The sequence below is a fragment of the Abrus precatorius genome, unplaced genomic scaffold, assembly GCF_003935025.1.
Source record: "Abrus precatorius isolate BTA unplaced genomic scaffold, Abrus_2018 Scaffold2, whole genome shotgun sequence".
NCBI classification, from domain to species: domain Eukaryota; kingdom Viridiplantae; phylum Streptophyta; class Magnoliopsida; order Fabales; family Fabaceae; genus Abrus; species Abrus precatorius.
The window spans coordinates 38,051,665-38,073,922 of record NW_020874362.1 but is presented as its reverse complement, the minus strand read 5'-3'; the positions used below and the strand labels follow the sequence as shown (position 1 = coordinate 38,073,922).

The window sequence follows — 22,258 nt, the reverse complement described above, 5'->3', positions numbered from 1 at the left end:
CTACATGTGTTGCTTGAACACTAGACAATTATCTGCAAAGTAAAATTTTGAACTACCAAGTTTGTAGAGAAAGTAGGTCATGTCATTTTCTTTGCTGGTTGGTAAATGAGTTTGACAAAACTGTACAAGAACCCTCTTATTAGTGGGAATATGCTACATAGAAAGATGTTTAATTCAAATAAAACAGATAGATTTTAATGTTCCTCCATGTGTTTGAGCAACAAAGATAAAAAAAAAAAAAAAAAACCATTACCAAGGCACATAATAGAACATCTTGAATTTTCATTTATGGCCAAACAGTGGAACCAAAGTTTTCTTTTTGTTCTTTTGGATTTGCTAGTCCTTTCCATGGCTCATTTTGCCATTGGAGTCAGGTATATATCGGCTTTAGGTGATCCAGGAATGAGAAGGGATGGCCTTAGATTGGCAATAGAATCATGGAATCAGTGCAATGAAGTTGGAGAAGAAGTTCCTCAAATGGGCAGCCCAAGAGCAGCTGATTGTTTTGACATTTATAAGGCTTCTCCAAAGGTAGAAGGTAGGCCTATAAATCTTATGTTACTGTTATATATTGCTTTTCTTTTCTGTCTTGAGATTTACATTTATGAACATGACTTTTATTGCTTCATGATAACCATCAATTGTAGTCAAATTTTGGAGCATGAGAAAAGAAAAATATAGAATCCACCTCAACAATTCAATTAGAATATAGCTCTTTTGGTCCTGTTGTATCTAGTGATTAGTTTGTGTTTGTTTGTTGTTTAAGAGAAGAACTGCTCTCTCTGCAATTTTCCTCCCTATACTTTGGTCCATAGAGTCACTGAAGATGACAACAAGCTTGGCTCTGGCGATACCTTTCTTGGAATACATCCACATGCCTTGCACAATGCAAACCTTTATGCTGCAGAGAAAGAGTTGTATTTGGGATCTAAATGTGAAGTAAAAGACACCCCAAATCCATGGCAGTTTTGGATGATCATGCTTAAGAATGGGAATATGGACACCTTGGCTGCTAAGTGCCCACACAATGGCCACAAAGTTGGACCTTTTGTGTCGGATGGTACTTTTCCCTGCTTTGGGACAGGTTGCATGAACCAACCATTGATTTATCATAACTATACCACATTGCAAGGGCCTACTAGGACTATGCTCAGGGGAAGGTTTTTTGGATCATGGGACCTAGATGTTGATTTGAGTTTTGGATTAGAGCAAAACAAATCTTACTACTCGGTGACCTGGCAGAAGGAAATTAGCAAAGGAAGTTGGGTTTTTCACCACATCCTGAGAACCTCAATAAAGTATCCATGGTTAATGCTTTACTTTAGATCGGATGCCACAACTGGTTTTTCTGGTGGATATCATTACCCGTCAAGGGGAATGTCCAAAATTGTGAGTCACTCTTTCTTCCCCGGGGTCCAACTCAAAACTTTGATTTCACACTATACACATATTGACATAAAAACAGATTTATATAAAAATAAACTCAATATTTCTCCCCTAAGCTTTGTGCACAAACATTTTCTATGAACATAAGAATTTGTGCTTAGTTTCCAAAAAGCTTTATGAATCCCCCACTAAATCCTACTCTAGTCATTTGATTCTTCTCACATTAATTTACTAGTATTTGTATTGGACAGATTCCAGAATCACCAAACTTCAAAGCGAGATTCACCCTGAATGTCCTGAGGGGTGGGGGGCCAAGCAGCCAGTTTTACCTGATTGACATTGGAGGCTGTTGGAAGAACAATGGCAAGCCATGTGATGGTGATGCAAACTCAGATGTTACAAGATATAGTGAAATGATTATTAATCCAAACACAACTGCATGGTGCCAAGCAAACAAGCTCAACCTGTGTCCACCTTATCACACATTCGCCAACGGGACACGAGTCCATCGCAGTGATACTGCTCACTTCCCTTATGCAGCCTACCACTTGTACTGCTCTCCTGGAAATGGAGAACATCTTGAGGCTCCTTACACTTTGTGTGATCCATATAGCAATCCTCAGCCACAAGAGATATTGCAGCTTTTGCCACATGCAGTATGGGGTGAATATGGTTATCCTACCAAGCAGGGTGATGGTTGGATTGGAAATCCAAAGACATGGGACCTTGATGTTGGGAGACTTTCACAATCCCTTTACTTTTATCAGGTTATAATTTCCTAATGCATGCACTATGGTATTATTATACTAAAAAGCAAAGTAATTGAATTTGAGAAAAGGCACAAGGCAGGAATCAATTTTATGCTAAGTTTATATGTCAAATAATGACTTTTCAATTCAAACTCTTTAACACATAGATATGTCCAAACACTGACTACAAGTTCACCATATTTGGATGGATACTATGATAAAGCCAACTAACTTTGCTCCAATTAGTAGAGCTAAGATTGAGGAAGGAAAGGAAATAAAGTGTGATTGAGTCTCTTGTCTACCAAATACTATTGTGATTGAGGTTAAGAAATCACCTAATTTAACTTTCTTGAATATAATTGCTTGCAGGATCCAGGCACTGCACCAGCTAGAAGGCAATGGACATCAGTTGATTTAGGAACAGAAATTTTCAAAGACCCTCAACAAGTTGCTGAATGGACTGTCACTGACTTCGACATCCTCATATCCAAGCAATGAAACAAAGGATAGATTCATCAGCTTATTCATCAAAGAGTAATTATGACTTTCTTGGAGACAATAAGATATTTTTTTACTCCAAAACACAATTAATATTTATAGAGGAAAGTTGTAATCTTCAGCGTTCACATTCAAAATTCTTCACAATAAACTCACTACTATATTTGGGCACTTCATAGACGTTTGAAAGTAGAAATTTATTAAATTTTTTTAGATAATTCAGGAACTAACAGATTAATTGAACCTACAAAAAGTAAAAGAAAGTTTGGTGATACAAGAGAGAGAGACGTTGCAAGAGTATAAAATTATAAGAAAATAAAGTATAATTTACCCCGTAAACTTAGAAACAAAGGTTCGAGTTTCTAATTATAAAATTAGTTTGTGAAAATACTCCTGAAATTGGGTTTTAAAATCATATTAAGATACCGCATTCAAGAATAATTTGAAATGATATATACAATTATGAAACGACCAAATAATTATATATTACATAAAACTACTATGGTGATCTTAATCAATCTCCTTAAGGAACTAAGAAGTTTTAATTTGAGTAAATATTTTGTTTTTATTTTTAAATTCATAAATAAATACAAAAGTACTATCTTATTTTTATTATGAAGGCAAAATTTGCTTTTGTTATTTTGTGTATATCTTTAAAAATAAAAATAAAAATATTAAAAATAAAATCATAGAAGATATATTCAAACTTTATTTATAAAACCAAACTAATGATAATTCACTGGAAAAATATTGTTAAACAACTATCAAACGGGGATAATAGTGAGGACCCAAGACACTAACTTGTGCTGTTTCTTGGACTATCAAAAGATAGGGTGGACAAAGGGCTAATGGATTAAAATGAAGCAATTAATCACAAAGTGTTATTGTCATCATTAGCAATCTTCTTACTACTCCAATCATAGCATATAACACAAGATAAGCTCAACCACCACCATGTCTCAAATCTTTAAGTGTCTGGCAGAATCTCCAATTGTTTTTTAAATATGTGCCCTCTATGTGCCTCCACTTCTTCCCTTACCATCCACTCTTAAATACTGAATGGTGAAGGCATGCCCCACCATATTACAAGTGGAATTGGCCTAAGCACCGTAGACATGAACCAGCGGGTAATACCTGCAATTTCCCTTTCAAGAGAGGTTAATGAAAACCAAAGACAAGGTTTTTCAAGAGTGGCTCCAATCACTGCACCAAAATTAATAGAAATAAGCTATCATAACAGCCATTCTTTCCTGCACTTTTGGACCACTTAGAAACATATTTCGAATATTGGAATCTCTTTAACTGCTTTGAATGTGAAGGAAAGGAACATGCAACTAATCCGAAACCACAATTTTAAGTTTGGCATTTTTTTTCATTAGTTGCCAAAATAAGAAGGAATTACTATTGTATTCAAATTATTCTTTAACAAAATAAGACCAACAAAACAGCATTTTATTTATTTTCCTTATTCTTTTTTATAGTTGTTTAATTATTAATTTCCTTTTATAAAACATCAGCTTGCAACTATTGGGCTGCCATCAATCAACCAATGACAATAATCTAATTGGGACAAATCAAACGGCGCCTCCTTTAAGGACCCTCTCGTCTATTCATCGTTTCCTTCATGTGAAAGATGAATTTACTACGGCCATCCTCTACCACTAAATGGACGCAGGTACTTTATTCTCCAAAATAGTACCCATCTTTGAATTACCTTCACTTTTCTCGGTATCTTCATATGATAAGCTGTTTTATCCAAGTACATATGAATTGAAACAAAGCAAGGAACAGAGTCAATGTCATACAGCATCTCTTGTGTGATCCACCTTCATTCAAACTTCAGGCAGAAAAAGTAGTGATGTCATAGCTGCGAAATAAAAGAGCATTCATCCGTATAGCCTAGATACTTTTAGGACAGAATTAGTGGACTATGCTAACATGGAATCATGCGTGTTACACATTTGAGACTAACTCACATTGGAGTTGGAATCTGATGATGTGAAGACTGAAGACTACAAATTTGATAACTGAAGACTTGAGAACAAACACGGTTTATTCTACTAGCTTTAAATAGAATGAGAACAAAATTATTGGTTACACAATTATCCAAGTAATAGTTGTGCACAATAGCACCCGACTGCATAAATTTAACACAAATAAGCTTTCTTTGAAAGAATTAAAAGAAATGAAACATGAATGCATATGTGCCTAGTCAAATCGCATCAATTATATAAAAGAAATAGCATTACACACAAAAATTCAATAAATTGGCATTCAGGATATTTATCAGCAGTGACGGCCAAGAGGAGAAAAGCACAGAAGATAGAGAACATCTGAAATGGTTTAATTAATCTTTAGAACATTTTGTATTCTTGCTTGCTATAACTGATTACACATGCATTGAGCTAGCTGCTCAACAGCATATCATTCTCTTAGAATACATCTGGTATTCCTATACTTTCTTAATACATGACTTCAAATTTCAATGAAAGAATCTGTAAAGACTTCCAACAAAAATTGGGAACATAACAAAAATAGGAGTATTACCACTATAAAACAGGAACAGAAATGGACATTTGAACTGAAACATCACCAGCAAAGCTTGTGTCCCTAGTTGAAGCTGAATTGCTGGCAAATGCATACCCTACACCTAATCCACCATAATGTAGAGATGCATTCACGCATCTCTGGAACACTCTAGCAAGTGAAGCTGCCTTTCGTCTTGCCCGCTTTGTCCCTGTAAAAAGCAGGGTTTGAAGTAATCCGGCCAAAGCTGGTGCCCTGACCACCCTTTCAGTTGCAGATGCACCACCACTCCTGCACAACTCTAGCAATGCTGCAACTGCATTCTCTTTACCTCTTGGTGTTCCACAACGCATCATTCCCATCAATCCTGCTACTGCTGCTTCCTCCCTCACCACTGCTAAGGCCCCAATAGGCTGCCGAACAATCAGGGCCAAGGCACCAGCTGCTTCCTCAGCAACTCCTTCATTCCCCAAAGCCCCAACCATAGCTGCTACTGCCCCAGTCTCTATCATTCTCGAACAATTCTCAGTGTGCGTGGAGAGATTAAACAACGCCGTTACAGCATCCTTCTTTCCTCTTGGGGTCCCCTCTTGCAACAGCCCTGCCAGTGCTTCAACAGCTCCCACATTATCTGCAATCCTTTTCTTATAGTCATGGACAGCAGAGAGACTGAACAATGTTGCAGCAGCATTCTCCCTTGCCTCGGTTGTGTGCCCAAATTGCAACACCTCAACTATTGAACCCAAACAACCTTCCTCATCCATGATCCGGCTTTTGTTTTTCTCAAAAATGGATAGGTTGAGCAAGGCAGTCACAGAGTTCTCCTGTGCAACAGTGTTAGGAGATGAAAGCAAGTTCCGAAGATAAGGAATTGCCCCACTTTCTGCAATGAAAGCACGGTTTTCCTTTCCAGTTTTTGCCAGCAATCTTATCTCCCTAGCGGCTACAGTCTTTGCGGCTTGCGACCCATTAGCAAGCTGCTGAATGAGAAGTGTGGCAGCCCTTCTGTTAGCTTCAAGAGCAGCCTTGGAGGGACAAGCTGATGCAAACATTTCAGCAGTTGCATCAACCACCTCTGGAGGATCATAGGGTATCTCATGTGCAGTGCAAAACTGCATGATCAAATTCCTAAGAGCACGATTAGGAACAAGCCGGTTATGAACAAGCAATTGCCCCGTTTTTGGACAAGTACAATGCCCATCCTCCATCCACCTTGATATTAACCTCCTTTCATACGTTTGTCCCGTCGAAATTGTCACAGGATCACACATCAAATCCAGCGATATCGGACAGCAAAAGTCCTTAGGAACAGTCACAAAAGTTTCAGCAATTTCCTGTGTAATCAACCTCCTCTTGACCTTCTGATTTCCTATTTCCAATTCAACATCATCTTCCTCAAATCCAAATAACAAAAACCTACAACACCTTGTAATCGCCACAATCCCATTAAGCACAGGAACTGTTGGCTCAACATCATCCACATGATTCACAATCTGCTCCTCCAAGGCTTCAACTTCCACCCTACAACTCTTGGCATCAAGAATCTGCAACTTATCCACAAAGAAAGACCTGAATTCAGCAGAATCAGGAACCCTCCCACTCTCAAACTCATCAAGAAACCAGAAGAGCCTTATCCTAAGGGCATCATCTTTCTTGTCTATGAACAACTTAGCCCTTCTAGACTGTCTCTGCAACAATTCAACATGTTCCCTAACATCATCACTAAGGTCAACGTCCCAAACGGGGAAAACGTCCAAAAGGGTCGAAAATTCTTGGTTCAAATCATGAAAGTGACCAGAAATAGAATGGTTCTGAACCAAAAGCCACAGCTTGCTCGATTGGCCACAGTAATCAAGGAGAATCTTGGAACGATAGAGCAGCAGATAGAGCTCCTTCAGGCATAGCGCCGCCGCCGGGGGAAGAGCAACGCCGCCGCCGGAGGAGTCCCTCAAACACTCCAACAATGACCGGAAAACCTCCACTTTTCGGATGAGGGAACGCGAATTCCGGCGCTGAAAGGGGAACCGGTGATCGGAGAAGCAAGACACGAGGTCGCCGGCGACAGAGACCAGAGTCCGCACCAGCGCCACGTCGGCGAGGTCCACCGGCGCCAGAAACGCCTCCAACGACGGCGACCTCCGCCGCCGGAGCGACGAGAATATAGCCCCCGAAGCCATCGAAATTTTTTTTTTCTAGGTTTCCAAAATTCGCGACGACCCAGATGGTGGTTTCAGGAACCGAGGGATTTTCCCGCGGAAAGGGGGAAATTTTCGATGGCTGCAAAATTTTGCGGGAAAATATTTTCTGCGTTTCTAAACGGCATACTATGAAACAGTTTTGCAGAGGTTGGGTGGAAAAGTTAGAATGTCTAAGGAAAGTTGTTTGAGAAGTCGAAGTTATAGGAAGGGAAGAGGGTAGGGAGAGTTAGGATTGGATTATAGTAATAATTTCGGCCGTATCCGCGTATGAGTGAGAAAAGGTGGGAAAAAGGCTCTGAATTTCCACTGACTTTTTGCTTTTCTCTCTCTAGGAAAGTCAATGAAAGCCGTCGAGATAATTATTTTCCTTAATCCTTAGTTTGACGGGTGATTATGTATACAAATCATGGTCCATTTTTTTCTTTATTTAAGCAACTTCGTTTACTTCAGTCTTTAAAATTAACTTAAATACAACAAATTATTAATATTTTAATATGTATTACTTTTTATATTTTAGTATAATAAATATTTTTAAAATGAAAATTTATTGTTTTAACTATTTAAAGCTTATCTTAAAGATCTAGATTAATATTTTTTAAAATTATTTGACTTTGCTGTAGAGGAAGAGTTTCGCTTTTTTGGGTCTGAAATTGGATTATGCAGATATGGGGTTCTTGATAAGAGTTTGGAAGATGGGGCTAATGGGAATGAAATAAATTGGGCATTTCTGGTAGTTCGGTTTATGCATGTGCCCTTCGAGTTTTGACTTCATAGCAAACTCAAGGAGGGTGTGGTGTCCTTTTCTTTATCCAAAATAAAATTAGATAAACCAATATTTTGATTAGTTTTTGTTTTTAAGATAAAATGTCTATTTTCACTGTATGTTTTGTAACATGTTTTAATTTTAGAAATAACCTAATTGAATCAGACATATACTTAAAATATTATATTAAATATACCCTAAATGACTATCTACTAAAAAATTTAAATACATGTCCAGCAGTAAATACTACTAAACTGTTTAATATTATTTCAATTTTTTGTTTAATGCATTTATTGGTCTTGTGTTCATGTAAGAAATAATCTTAAATTAGGAGTCACTTTCATTTACATATTTGTGACTTGCACTGTGTATAATTGTCTTCAATTTAAAAAATAACTACAATACTCATAATAAAGATTACTGTACTTGATTTGAGTTGTTTATTTTCGTTTTTTATTTTTTAAAATTCATTAAATATAAAACTAATAATTTTTTATATTCTTCTTACTCATTATCTCCACTTACATAATGTTTTTTATTTTTTTTAAAATTTCCAACAAAAAAATAATACATTTTGGTGGATTGAATCTTATGGTCACAAGAAAAAGCATAGAAGAAGATAAGAATAATAGTATCAAGTATAGATAAAATTCTAAAAAGTCTTATATGACTTTTCTCATTTTACTTTTCCTCAAAATATTTATCCCTATTTTATTTTTTTCCTTTTTTTTTATTCTCTTATCCTTCGACCACTTTTGTAACTCATTTTTTTTATGATACATTTTCTCTCAATTGAAATTTTATTCTCTTGCATTTTCATGAAATTAATAATTAAAACAGTAACACAAGAAAAAAAAATAATAGTAATAAAAACACCCTTGAACCCATCAAAAAGTGTGTTTTTATCAAAGTTCAAAAATAAAAACATATTGCAAAGGTATGATTGAGGCATACGAAGATAAATAAAAAAGAAGAAGAAGAAACTTGTCAAAGTATTTTATATATTTTTTAGAATTTTTAAGAATGAGAGAAAATAAGTCATGCAGGTGTAGACAAGAACTAAAAAGAAGAAAAAAATGAGAAAAAAAAAAGCAACTAACAAAATCTTTAATATGTACTATCCTTTCATTAAAAGAAGGAAGAAAACAAATAGTAATTAACATAATTAAAGTTTTTTAAAAATAATTTTACAAATTAAATGACTAAATTAAAAAAATTAAAAAATTAAAAAAATTAATGTATAACTTAAAGGATTTTATTTTTTGTCAACAAAATATTAGATGTCAATGGATATATAATTTCACGTTAGTAGTAAACTAAAACACAGTTTCAACTAACAAATTACTAGCTCACCCTAAGTGAATTGTAGGCTGTTTGGACTAACTTTCAATTTCTTTACTTATTTGTACAATTAGGAATAAAATTTTGTTAATTTTAAATTATATATTGATCAACTTGAATTAAATGTAATAAATTGTTTAAATTTAACCAGTCATTTTTTTTTGTTTCAAAATAGTATTGATAGAAATTATTACAACTCTTCATATAAATATATGGTTTTAAATATTGTATCACTTTATGAAAAGGCATAAAATATGAACACACGTCTTTAGGACATATGAAATGGTTAATGAGACTATATATATATAAATCCTATCAATCTTTGAGACATAAGAAGAGGAAAATTGTGTCCTATACCAATAAAATTTAAAATACTAAAGGAATAATTAATTGTGACTTCTATCAATTACTACAAGTCTTAAATGGTGTCCAAAAACATGTATCTTAGAATTAAAATTAAAAATAAATAATTAAAATTAAAAATGAATATACATGATTGTTAATGAACTTTTAAAATTAAATATGCATATGTAATTTTATTATTTAAAATTGTAATATAATAATCCTATATAATTTAAATTCACAGTTCTAACAATCTTCAGACACGAATATTAGTAACTCTAAAAAGTTATGAATACGTGAGTAATTTTCTCACTTAAATAACAAAATTATAAGCATATCACTTTAAAATATCACATAATATGATAATCTAATTTCAATAAAGATAATTTACATGTATCAATAATGATAAAACATATGCATTAATTTCTATCTTAATTTGTTTGCATCAGTTGTTTGCCAAGTGGCAAATGTTGGGAGAATACTGAGACTTTTGCAATGCTTAAAGCTTAATTTGTTTGATTTTGAGAAAGAAATTAAGTAAAAGCGTGTGGAATAGCTTTGGCTTATTAGTATTGTTATTATTATTTTAAAAAGAGGCTATATATCCTTTTCAGCCAAGTCACAAAATTTTGAATCACAAATAATTTAAAGGACCGACCACGGAAATTTCAATTCATAACCAAAACACAAATCCTTACCCACTAATCAAGCCCCACGTCAATAATATAATTTTAACCTTAATTTTTATATTTTACTTTATATGTAATTTTATGTTTATTTTCTTATATGCTTTTTATAATTTTTTAATTGTTTTAATTAAGTCTTTTTTTATAATTATTAAATGAAGTTTGGAGATAAATTAATATAAGGGTCAAAGTGACAATCAAGCAATAACTATATGTTGCTACTTGTAAAGAAACGACGAAGAATCATATATAAGGTCACCCCTTCAAATACGTACCCGGGGCGAACGCCACCAAATTTTCAAATGGGCGTTTGAAACGTAAGACTTTAACACTTTTATAAATAAACCATTTTGAATTGACGAAAAAGAAAAAAAGGATTGACGAAAACAATTATTTATTTATCAATTTATTCACTTTTCATTTTTTATCAAATTTAAAAATTTAAAAATAAAATTATAAACACAACAACCCACCAATTTATAAATACTCGATGCTAGAAGTACTTACAACAAATAAGCTTGGTCAATTAATATGTATTTTTATTTTTTATTATAGAATTAAAAAATATTATATACTAATTTTAGAAAATTATAGAAATATTCTTTAATTCTATAAAACTAACTAATTTTTTTCAAAAATCGGGAATAATAATTTTTATATTTTATTAAAAAATCACCCTAAGTTCTCAAAAAGCAAAGGCAAAAATACATGCAGAATCTTCTCTTTTATAAATTCGGTTACACGACAGAACACAAATAAAGAAGAAGAAGAAGAAGAAACTGAGCCATGCACAGATACATACACGTACACTTTCACCCTACGTTATACACACAAAACCAAGAACCCAAAACACAAATAAATTTCACTCACAAAGCACAACAAAAATTATTGGATCCCTCTGTCCATCAATAAACACTCACATCACATGAAAACTCCTCCCAAAAAACCCATCACTCCAACAACATTCACCCACATCATCACGTTCATAGAACAACCTGCAGAAGTACCCGTTGGCAAAGCCTTCCCATCACCGTCACCGTCGACACCTTCGCCGGCGCTATCATCTGCCGACGTCGAGTTTTTATCAGACTTAGGCAAACCTTTTTTGGCCAACCCCGGCGCCGGCGCCGGAGCTTTGCTTGGAAGTACGAGGTCGAGAGGGAGAAGCACCTTGTCCACCTGGTATATAGCTAGCTTGCTGTCCGTGTAAACGGTTCCGGTAACGGTGGCGTTAACGGCGCCGGTTGCCATGTTGACTTGGCTACCGCCGTAAGTGGTGACGTTAAGTTGAAGCCTTTGTGGGTCGTCACCGGCTTGTGTCTGGACGGGGTTGGTGAGGGTATCGAAGTTTGAGATGGATATGAAGGAAGAGAGGCTGTGGAACTGTAGTAGTTCAACTTTTTGTCTATCAGTGAGAGAGTTGAGGAACCCAGCTTTGAGTTTGGAGAAGGCACTGTCTTCTGGTGCAAAGAGGGTTAACCCTCCTGAGCCTGAAGTTATGAGCTGTGAGTTGAGTTGGTTGATCAATTGGGTGGTTTTCAAAAGGCGAGTTAGAACGGAGAATCTTTTGGCTTTTCTTAGAATTTGGACTATGTCAATGGTAGGGCCTTTGGGGACAATGGGTGACAGTGTGGGGGCCCCGCTTGGGGTTACTGGGACAAGAGGGACTGTGTTGAATCCCGGTGCCGGAGCTGTGGCCGGCGGTGAGGCTACCGCCGGAGATGGCGGGGAGGGTTGGGATTGGGGTGGTGCTGGGGGAGATGGTGATGTTGTGGGGGGTTGAATTGGTGAGAGTTGTGCTGAAGTGGTGGTGGTGTAGAGTGTAAGTGTGAGTGCTACTAGTAGCATTATTGTGGTGGAAATGAGAGATTGAGATTCTTGCATCATCTTCATTTTTGGGCTATGATTAATAATACTGTGGGATGGATGGTCTTGAGTCTAGCTAGCTACTAGTGCTTTGGATTGCTTGCTGTGTGAGAGATGAGGGAGAGGGGATTGCCTTTTATATTATGGGTTGGAAGGGAATGATTGGTAGGTACAATGTTTATTAGTTAGAACATAGAAAGATGCACTTAGTTGTAAAGGACAAATCTGCTTTACTTGTCATGGAAAGGTGGTGCATCATATGGTATGATAAATGGTGAGGGAGGGGAGATTTGGCAGTGATGGAGCAGTAAGAAGCCAAGGTGAATTAAAATGTAGATGCATGCAACTATTCGCTTTCACATCATTGTTCCAATCAGTTGGATGCATGAGATAGAATATAGTTGGAAAGGGGACGATTAGGCTGTATATAGGTTTAGTATTTCCATCAACTAGGAGGAAATAAGCACAATATGTTAGAAATCTTGAGTGGTGTTGTCTGAAAGAGATTTAGGTAAGGATGGAGGGCCCAATCCTACACCTGTGACCTACCATACTACCTACATCTCTTCTTCTGATTATATCCCAAAAACTTAACAGAGAATTCTTTTTAACTTGCCAAAAGTTTTAACGGGAAAGAGAAAAGTTTTGAGTTGTATGCAAGGGGAACCTTCAAATTTGATTATAATATTTTCTAATGACATTTTGGACGTATCCTGCATATAACAATGGTGTTTTTAATTAGGGGAAGAATTTTCCTAATACCTAGAAGATAACTTGATTTAAGAAAATATTTTTATACATTAAATATTTTACCTTATAACCTACATTATTTAATGATAAATTACGTATTAATTGGCATTCAACATTTAGATTGAGTTTAGGAGAGTCAAACTTGATGAGTTCTCCATCATGAGGTTAAGAGCAAACCCAATTGGCCATCTGATCGATTTAGCTCAAAATCTTAAAATATTACATGAAAGGATCTTTGTTATTGATAAATTGTTTAATTTTTCTGTTGTCATTTAATATAAGGTTTCTTTCTCACTCTTTAATTCGATAAACAACTGAGGACTGAGGTATATAATTTGATTCATAAAAAGTCCCATTACTATTTACTATTAGCGTTATTTACGTGAAATAAAGATAAGCTCAGGTATTATAAATTTGTGTCCCAGCCAATTAAGCAAAGTGCCTAAATTTTTTTTCTCATCATTTTTTACACAAGTAAAAATGTGTCATCACATCTCATAAGTAAAGAGAGAAGAAATGAGACTTTTTTATTCCATGGGTGGGAATGAAAATGTAAAAACAAATTATGTGAAACAAACATTTTTCTTGGCAAGATTGATGAGATCGGCCAACAGTATTTGATAAAACAAAAATATATAAGTTTAATTCTTTTTAGTTTTTTGATCCATGAAATATCTTACTTAACCTCTTATTTACGAAAGAAAGTTATCTATAATCATAGATTTGATACTTTTACAATTTTTTTACTATAATTCATACAAAAGTATAAGAAGATAAAATGATGTTATAATTTATTTCATTAATTAAAAGTTATGGGTAAGTTTGACTTTTATGCTTTTGTATAAGTTGTGAAACAATTTTATAAGAATATAATTTCTCATGCCATTACCACGCAGCCGCTCGCTTTCCGATTATTACTCTTCCAACTTTTTTAAATCAACACTTTCAATAACCTTATCACCTTTATTTAAAATATTATATTTAAATATTTTCATTTATTTATTGAGATATATTTGATAATTATACATTTTTCTGATTATCATGTGTTTTTTTTTTTTTGTGTTCAGAAGAAATTGTTAAAAAAAATCTTTTGATTAATAATATTTTAAATGTTTCACTTTTACCAAATTTAATCATACGTAATACTCTTTTTAGTCTTTTTTATAAGAAATAAAATAGAATATTTTTTTTATTTTTATTATAAGAAATAAATAATAAATTTAAGATACATTAATTATTAAATTTCTTTTATATTTTTCTTTTATCAGTATCATTAAGTATATAAATTATTAATTATATTATTTAATATCATGAGTATTTTTGAAATAAATTTTATATTTATGAAAAATATAGTATACTTAATTGCTTTTTTTAGTTTCGGTGATTTAATTTTTTGTTTTTTATAAAAAAGATTGGAGGAAGTGTGATTTATGTAGCCGAATTTATCAGGTGAATAAGACTTGAGTCCAACCCATTAGGCTGCAATTAATCTAAGCAATCAAGACTAGGGAGAGGAACAGTGCACATAAATGGAAGCATACAGTTAAGCAAAACAATCAGATATTCCTTTTGTCTTGGAGAATAAAACAATCATATATGTTTTTGTTTAATGGCAAAGCAGGAACAGGAAAAAGGTTCACATAACTCAAACAACACTTTCCCTACGCAATACACAAGTCAAGAACAAAACAACATAAACAAAAGTCGACAACAGTAGCGTGCTTGTCCTGAAAACATAGGAGAGAGTTTTGGAAATGGATAGGTTCTTCAACACAATACTGTTGCTGCTGCAGCAAGCATAGCAACTCCAAGGGACACCAACGTTGTTCCATGAACGCTGATGGCACCAGAATTGTCCTTGGATGTCTGAGCCTGATCATTGTCTTCAGCAGATGAGTTCTCCTTATCAGCTTTAGGTGCCTTAGCAAGAGCTGGTGCTGGAGCTATAGGCTTAGGCTTAGAGAAGTCCAAAGGAATAAGCACCTTGTCCACATGATAAATGGCCAGTGTCTTATCAGTGTACACAATGCCTTTGAGGGTGGCATTGACCACCCCAGTTGAAATGTTCACACTGTTACCATATGCTGTCACATTATACTGAAACCCTGTGGGGCTGTCACTGGCTAGTGACAGCACAGGGTTGCTGAGAGAGTCAAAGTTTGAGCTTGAGACATAAACAGGAAGAACATGGTACTGTATCAGTTCTTTTTGTTGCCTATCTCCCAGGGAGTTGAAGTACCCTGCTTTGAGTTCTGAAAAGGCTCCATCATCTGGTGCAAGGATGGTTAAGCCTCCATTCTTTGAGGTCACCAGTTGTGCATTCACTTGGTTGATGATTTGGGTGGTTTTCATCAACCGGATTAGAGTGTTGAATGATTTGGCCTTCCTTAGAATCTTGATGATGTCTTGGCTGCCAGAAGCATCAGGACCTGCCAATGGTGACTGAGGTAATGATGGGACTAATGGTTTTGCGGGTGCTGGAGCCGGTGTGGCGGGGGCAGGTTTTGCAGGTGCAGGTTTTGTTGGGGCCTTAGGGGCTGCAGCTGGTGACTGAGCTAAAGTGGTGATTGAGAAAATGGGGGCAAGTAGTAGGAGTGAGAAGAGAATTTGCTTCATCTTCTTGTTGAAAATCGAGGCTCTATACTGCTTGCAACTTTTGAAATAAAGAATTGCAAGTGAATTGGTAGTTGTTATTGCAAAGAGTGTTCCTGATGTGTGGAAGGTGTAACCAAGGAGGGTGCTTTTATAGATGCCAAGTGAATGGTAGTTAGGTACAAGGTTTAGTTATAAAATAACCTTTAGTTGTATGTTTTGAGGGGATATCTTTCTGTGTTAGGAAGATTAAGGTGGTAAATCAAGGCAGATAAAGTTGATTGAAAAGTGGATTTGGCTGCTGTATGGCACTGCCTTTTGCTTGGAAATGCAGGGAAAATTGAATGAGAAGTGAGAACTCAATGTGAGCTGAGATAAGATGCACAGTAATGCAGAAAAGGAAACACCCTCTATTATCATTCAGGTAAGCAGATAGGTAATCAAATCAATCACACTTAAGCAAGCTGTAGTAACTGTTTCCTAAATCCATTTTTATCATTATATTATATTCCGGCATATAGAATGTGGACTTTCTTCCATTGTGACAATTGATCAACACAAAAGAGATAAACCAAAAAAAAAAAAAGTTTGCTCTCAATTAAATAGAACAAGGAAAAAAAATTATGCTATGCATGAGGTAGTCATATGGAGACAGGAGTTTGAAAGAGATATTGTTTACTATTTGTTTTCTTCAATTACTTCATTAATTTTTTGTCTTTCGATCTCTATACAAACAAGTTGAGAGTTATCCTTAGAAGAAAGATTCACAATAAATAACTCATTGCAATGTTCATTTGGTTGATCAATACATCCACACACCCAGATAACAAGACTATTTTGCAACCCTTATGATCATTTCCAAACGGGATTCCTACTCTATCCAAGTTAATTCCAGCACAAAGATCATCAAGGATGACCAGAATCCTTTGCTCTTTCTTTATCCTATCACAAAGATGTTTAGCTCTTCCAACCACAGTCTCCTCACCAAATTGAAAACCTAACATGTTTCCAAGCTCTTCTTTAATCCGTTTCTGGTCTGGCTTTTCTGTAACACTTGCTATCACAGTTATATAAAACAAGTTATCCCTTCTTACTCTTCTAGAAATTTTCTCAGTTAAATTGGCTTTTCTCAAAGTGCTTGATCCATACACTCCTACCATGTTGATATTTGAATTTGCTAGAGCTTCCATAGTTTCTTCCAGAGCTGAGTTTATCAATCCGGAGACCTCAAAACAATTGAAAATTCATGCTTGGTTTTGATTCATGAAACAATCAACAGGTACAATCCACTCTTTGTTCTTGCTAAGTTCCTCTACATGGGATTCCAAGTAGTGCTTGTCACTGTAGTTGAAAAAGAGATGACATAGGTGTTTCTTAAATTCTTTAGCAACTGCAAGAGCAGCCCTAATATTCCTCTCAAAATTTCCTATAAATAATAATATCTACTTCCCTGATTTGGTGTGCTGTGAGTTGTATTGAAATAAATTAAGTTTCAAGAACAGAAAAACAAAACCCAAATGGCCTAAAGGAAATACGAGTCATATATGTACAAGCTGCAGGGCTAGGGTCCAAAGGCAGATAGATAGCATTGCACATATGAGAGAAAAGTAATGGTTAATTATTGTCTCAAAAGTTCATGTGCCGCGTAAGAAAGCTTGCTAGAAAAGTTCACGTAGCTTCACTGTCATTGCCATGGAAGATAACTTACAAGTATAAATATAAATTGGAGACGCGTGCGCCATCCAGCGTACCAACTGTGTACAAGGAACGTATATTATTATGATCACCATTAAAATTTATTTATATCATAACAACTCATTATACTGAAGTAACTGAACCAATGATACGAAGAATGATTAAGAAGGGAGTGTGCAAATGATAAGATGCAAGTACCGTTATACAATTACACACGCATGTAGTTTGAACTTGGGAGTTTAAAAATAAAAAAGGAAGGTGATCAATCCTTGCCATTAAAATATTATATTCAATAAATAATAATCCGTAATGTTTTTCATGAATTAAACAATTCTAATCAAGAAGACCATTTCTATTTTTATTTCCTGTTCTGTTTCTATATCGTTGGTAGATGGCGAAACGACAAATATTTTAATCAATTCTTCTATATGATTTCATCTACGCGAACAATTCTTTAGGCTGTGGTCATTTTGAGATTCACATGAATATTTTTATGAACAAAACTAGCAATTCCTTAGGTACTTTTAGTGTTGTCTGACAATAAAAGTTATAGTTTTACCTCAATAATCTGAGGCAATGATAAATGCCCATATTTTTTCAAGGATAAACTTAAATTTTAATAGATAAACAACACGTAAAGTACTTGAGAAACTGTGTCTAAGTTTTGTATTATTTCTAGTTGTATTTGAGTTTTCATTTAGTTGGACACTGGGATACTAACAAAATCTTACAACCCTTGTGATCGTTTCCAAACGGTATTCCTATCCTACCCAAGTTGATTCCAACCCAGAGATCATCTAGGATGATAAGAATCTTCTCCTCCTTGATCCTATCACACAAACGGAAGGTCTTCCTTCTAGACTTTTTTCATGTAGCTGCAGACCCAGCATGTTTCCAAGTTCCCCTTGAATCATTCTCAAGTCTGGCTTTTTAATCATCCTTGCTATATTGATGCCACAATTGTGGACTTTCTGCATCCATGGTCTGTGACCTCGGAAAGCACTTCCCATTCATCCACTACCCCATCTTGCATTTTGGGGTCGTTCTTGATCTTTTCCACTATGCTTTTACTGAAATAGATAAAGTATAGCTGCAACCCAATTGGGCATTCTTCAAATTTTCTGGTAATATTAGAAACAATAGTTTCCATTTTTCTTTCTGAATTCTTATATTCTTGACTTAGTCTTCCTATTTTCATGCTAAACTGAAAACAATACAACATGAAACATGTTTCCAGAAACAATTCCATTAGGAATTTAGGATAATGAATCAGAAAATACAAGTTTTAAGATTACCTTTACAGCAAACTCTGCCATTAGGAGTTTATAGAAGCGCTAGCTTCTCTTCCTACTTAGTTTGGAGTGGAAAAGAAGGTTAAACTGTAAGTGGAAGAACCTAAGAAACAATACCCAAAGGGTATTCTTCCGGTAGTGGAAACAATAGTTTCCCTTTTTCTTTCTGAATTCACTCAATTCCGATAATTCTGAGTCCTCCCCTTAATCTTCTTTTCTTGAAACTGAAAAACAAACAAGGTGAAACATGGTATTGGAAACAAATTCATTAGGAAAACGAAACATTAAATAGAATTTTTAAGATGATTACCTTTACTTCACTGTGCAGATCAATTAATAGTTTTGTTTTATTGGCAGTTGTTTCATTAGTTCCTTCATTAAGAGTTTGTATAGATTGGAAAAGAAGGTTAGACTTGAAGAGGAAGAAACTAAGAAAAAGACTTTGCCAATTGCCACAAAGAAAAGACTAAAGCTGCCATGAAAGACTTTCTAGGAAGCCTCATATGACTCAGTGGCTTAGAAAGTCTAGCTAGGAAACATCTGAATGACTCAATTGTTGACTTGTGACATAGTTTTAAAGTGAGAAATAGTTTTAACCATTTCATAAGTAGCCCAATTATAGTCTCAAAATTTTCAAAGAAGCTTCAGAGTAGCTTCCTTTCATTCAGCTTTAGGAATTAGGATCTTCTCCGTTTCTATTTGTGAGTTTCAATAGCAGTAGAATTGCTAATGCAAATAAAGAATTTAAAACTTTGCATAATTGGATTGCATTTCTCACCTCAGTAGATGCTCGATAATTCTTATTTTCCTGAACAAAAGCAACATGCATACATCCTTGAACAGTCATATCTACAATTATGCTTTATTGCCAACATCTTGAACATTTTGCTAATGCTAACTGAAGTCATTTTGCTGATGCCAACCCAAAGGAAGCATTTTAAATCCTAATTAAAATGTGAAAGCCAATTTGCTTCAGCCCTCAAGACTCGGCATGTAAGCATTATGGGAAATTAAGGTCAAGTACAACCAAAGCACACCGATCACTCTGAAATAATAGCGTTTCATATCTATTTATTTATTTTTAGTTCTCTCTCTCAACTTTTCAATGTTATTTAACAACACGAGAATCCAAAATTCAGCTGCACGTGGTATGGAAGTCATAAAACCTTCATAAACTCTTCTATTTGCCCAAGCACAATTTTTCTATGGATTGTGGTCACAAACAATTTGAGTACTTGATGATCGCTTTCCCAAACCGTTAGCCACTTTGATTCAAATGATTAATAAATAAATAAATAAATAAATAAGGGGTGATGTTAGTAAGGCAGTGTTTGTCAAGCTCATTTTTATCTTCTATTATTCTTAAAAGAATAAGAACTTAAAAAAAGAAGAATTCTTTCATCAATTCTTTTATATCATTTTGGCCATATTCCAATTTAAATAAACAACTTAATTAAAATTTTATTCAACAAAATTTATTAAATTGAAGTTAAATAGAAATTTACAGCAAAATTATAAATTATAACCATACAAAGTGCAAGTAAACTAGTAAAGTTCCAAACCATCCCAACCCAACAAGTAAGCAAATGCCAATTCTTCTTTAGCCTGTGTTTTCTGAAGACTCACACGGATATTTCTATTTGGGTATTCATTTGGTTAGACAGCACCTCTTGGCTGTTAGATAATAACAAAATTTTACAACCCTTGTGATCATTTCCAAATGGTATTCCTATCCTACCCAAGTTGATGCCACCCCAAAGATCATCTAAGATTATAAGTATCTTCTCCTCCATCTTTATCCTATCACACAAGCGACTAGCTCTTCCCTCTATAGCCTTCTCATGCAGTTGCAGACCCAGCATGTCCCCAAGTTCTTCTTGAATTCTTCTTAAGTCTGGCCTTCTCATCACTCTAGCCATCACAACCACATCAAACAGCTTGTCCCTCTTCACTCTCCTATTGATTTTCTCCACTACATTGCTCATTCTCCCATTACTTGTTCCATACACCCCAAGTATGATAATATTTGGTTGTGTTAGAGCCCTCATTATTTCATTCAAAGTTGAGGTTATGGATTCAGAGGCACCACAAGCATTGTAACTGCCTCCTTGACAAGTCATCATGCGAGGCCCTTTCCGTTCATCCATTGCCCCATCTTGTGTTGTGTGGTTGTTCTTGATCTTGTCCATTATGGTTTTGCTGATAAGGATGAAACATAACTGCCAGGTAATTGGGTTTTTGGCAATGGAAACAACAGCTCCCATTTTTCTTTCTTGATCTTGGTCTTCTTGTTTTCTAGTGGAACTGAAAACAACACATTACGAAACATGGTATTAGAACACATTACGAAACATGGTATTAGAAACAAATGCATTAGGAAAATGGAACGCTAATAGAAAAGTTGTAAGGTTACCTTGAGCGTACAGATAAATGGACTGCTATGTTTTTATGGCAACTATTGCATCAGTCCCAAGTCTTATAGAGAAGCTTTGTCTCTCCTTACATAGTTAGGAGTGGAAAAGAAGGTTCAATCGTAAGAGTGGAAGAAACTAAGAAAATGCTTATACCAATAAAGAAAAGATCTGAGATGCCATTGAATGACTCTGGCTGAAGTCTTGCAAGGAAGCATCTAATTGACTTTGTTGTTGACTCGTGAAACCGCGTCACAAGAAATTGAAGTGCATAATTGTTTTGCGTTTTTTCAATTTGCCACATTACCTACAAGTGGGTTTCATCAATTTTACATATTTCCACTGAAAAATCACACCAAAGATGACATAATAGCAGGTCGAGGAGTGTAGTCCAAGAGTTTAGAGTAGCTTTCTTTTCTTTTCGGCTTATACTTCATAGGATATTTTTCTAACAACAAATGCCAATTTTTTTAATATTAATTTTTCACATTTTATACAATAGAAAAAAATAAGAAGAAAAATATGATAAATAAGTGATATGAATATGATGAAAAGAAATAAAAAGGTAATAGTATAAAATAGTTTGTTATAAAAAATTGTCAATAAATAATATAAGCGCAATAGTAAATGGTACAAAAATAATGAAAATTACTGTTCTAGTCATTAATTTGATATAAACAAGCTATGATGTCATTAATCTAGTCATTCAAAAAGAAAAAAAATGATAATTTAGAGTTAGCTTAAATATAATTTTAACCACCTAGCTTATTAATTTTTTTATTTTAGGTTTTTAACTTTAATTATGAGATTTTTGTCTCTTTAATTTCTTAATTTTACATATGTTAACTTACCATGCAAATATTAATAAAATAAAAATTGACTGTTAATTATGTTGATATATTTTGAGTAGGATTAAAAAATAATAAGATAACCCTGTTAAGTCTAACGTGGGATTAACTTTATCCTGTATAAATTTAGTAAAGAAAAATCAGTATCTGTGGGGTAATTAAAGTTAAAAAAAATAAAAAAAATTGAAGAAATACTATACTAAAAGAATGAATGATTAAAAAAGAAATAGGAAGAAGCGGTGAAGGGAGGGGGAGTGCCACCTCAGCTCCTTCCTTCAACACTTTTACTTTACCTTACCACCAAAAATGAAAAGA

General features: G+C 34.6%; 5 protein-coding genes across 5 annotated transcripts; 1 reads left to right on the top strand and 4 right to left on the bottom strand.

The window, feature by feature from the left end:
• The first annotated feature begins 348 nt into the window (after positions 1–348).
• LOC113857611 lies at positions 349–2,633 on the top strand. Its single transcript, XM_027489686.1, has 4 exons — positions 349–538; positions 767–1,389; positions 1,638–2,153; positions 2,505–2,633. The coding sequence occupies exons 1-4, from the start codon at positions 349–351 to the stop codon at positions 2,631–2,633; spliced, it is 1,458 nt and encodes a 485-aa protein (XP_027345487.1).
• A 1,611-nt stretch (positions 2,634–4,244) lies between these two features.
• On the bottom strand, positions 4,245–7,657 carry LOC113857610 (U-box domain-containing protein 17-like). The gene is made up of 2 exons (XM_027489685.1): positions 5,181–7,657; positions 4,245–4,470 (listed from the first exon to the last, which is right to left on the bottom strand). The coding sequence occupies exon 1, from the start codon at positions 7,334–7,336 to the stop codon at positions 5,183–5,185; it is 2,154 nt and encodes a 717-aa protein (XP_027345486.1). The 5' UTR covers positions 7,337–7,657; the 3' UTR covers positions 4,245–4,470; positions 5,181–5,182.
• Positions 7,658–11,248: 3,591 nt separating this feature from the next.
• LOC113857612 (fasciclin-like arabinogalactan protein 11) lies at positions 11,249–12,451 on the bottom strand. The gene has a single exon (XM_027489687.1). It carries the CDS (start codon positions 12,380–12,382, stop codon positions 11,411–11,413), a length of 972 nt encoding a protein of 323 aa, XP_027345488.1. The 5' UTR covers positions 12,383–12,451; the 3' UTR covers positions 11,249–11,410.
• Positions 12,452–14,662: 2,211 nt separating this feature from the next.
• LOC113858266 (fasciclin-like arabinogalactan protein 12) lies at positions 14,663–15,806 on the bottom strand. Its single transcript, XM_027490813.1, has one exon. It carries the CDS (start codon positions 15,719–15,721, stop codon positions 14,873–14,875), a length of 849 nt encoding a protein of 282 aa, XP_027346614.1. The 5' UTR covers positions 15,722–15,806; the 3' UTR covers positions 14,663–14,872.
• A 655-nt stretch (positions 15,807–16,461) lies between these two features.
• Positions 16,462–16,857, bottom strand: LOC113859995 (probable disease resistance protein At5g47260). Its single transcript, XM_027492633.1, has one exon. The coding sequence runs from the start codon at positions 16,855–16,857 to the stop codon at positions 16,462–16,464; it is 396 nt and encodes a 131-aa protein (XP_027348434.1).
• Between the last annotated feature and the right edge of the window lie 5,401 nt (positions 16,858–22,258).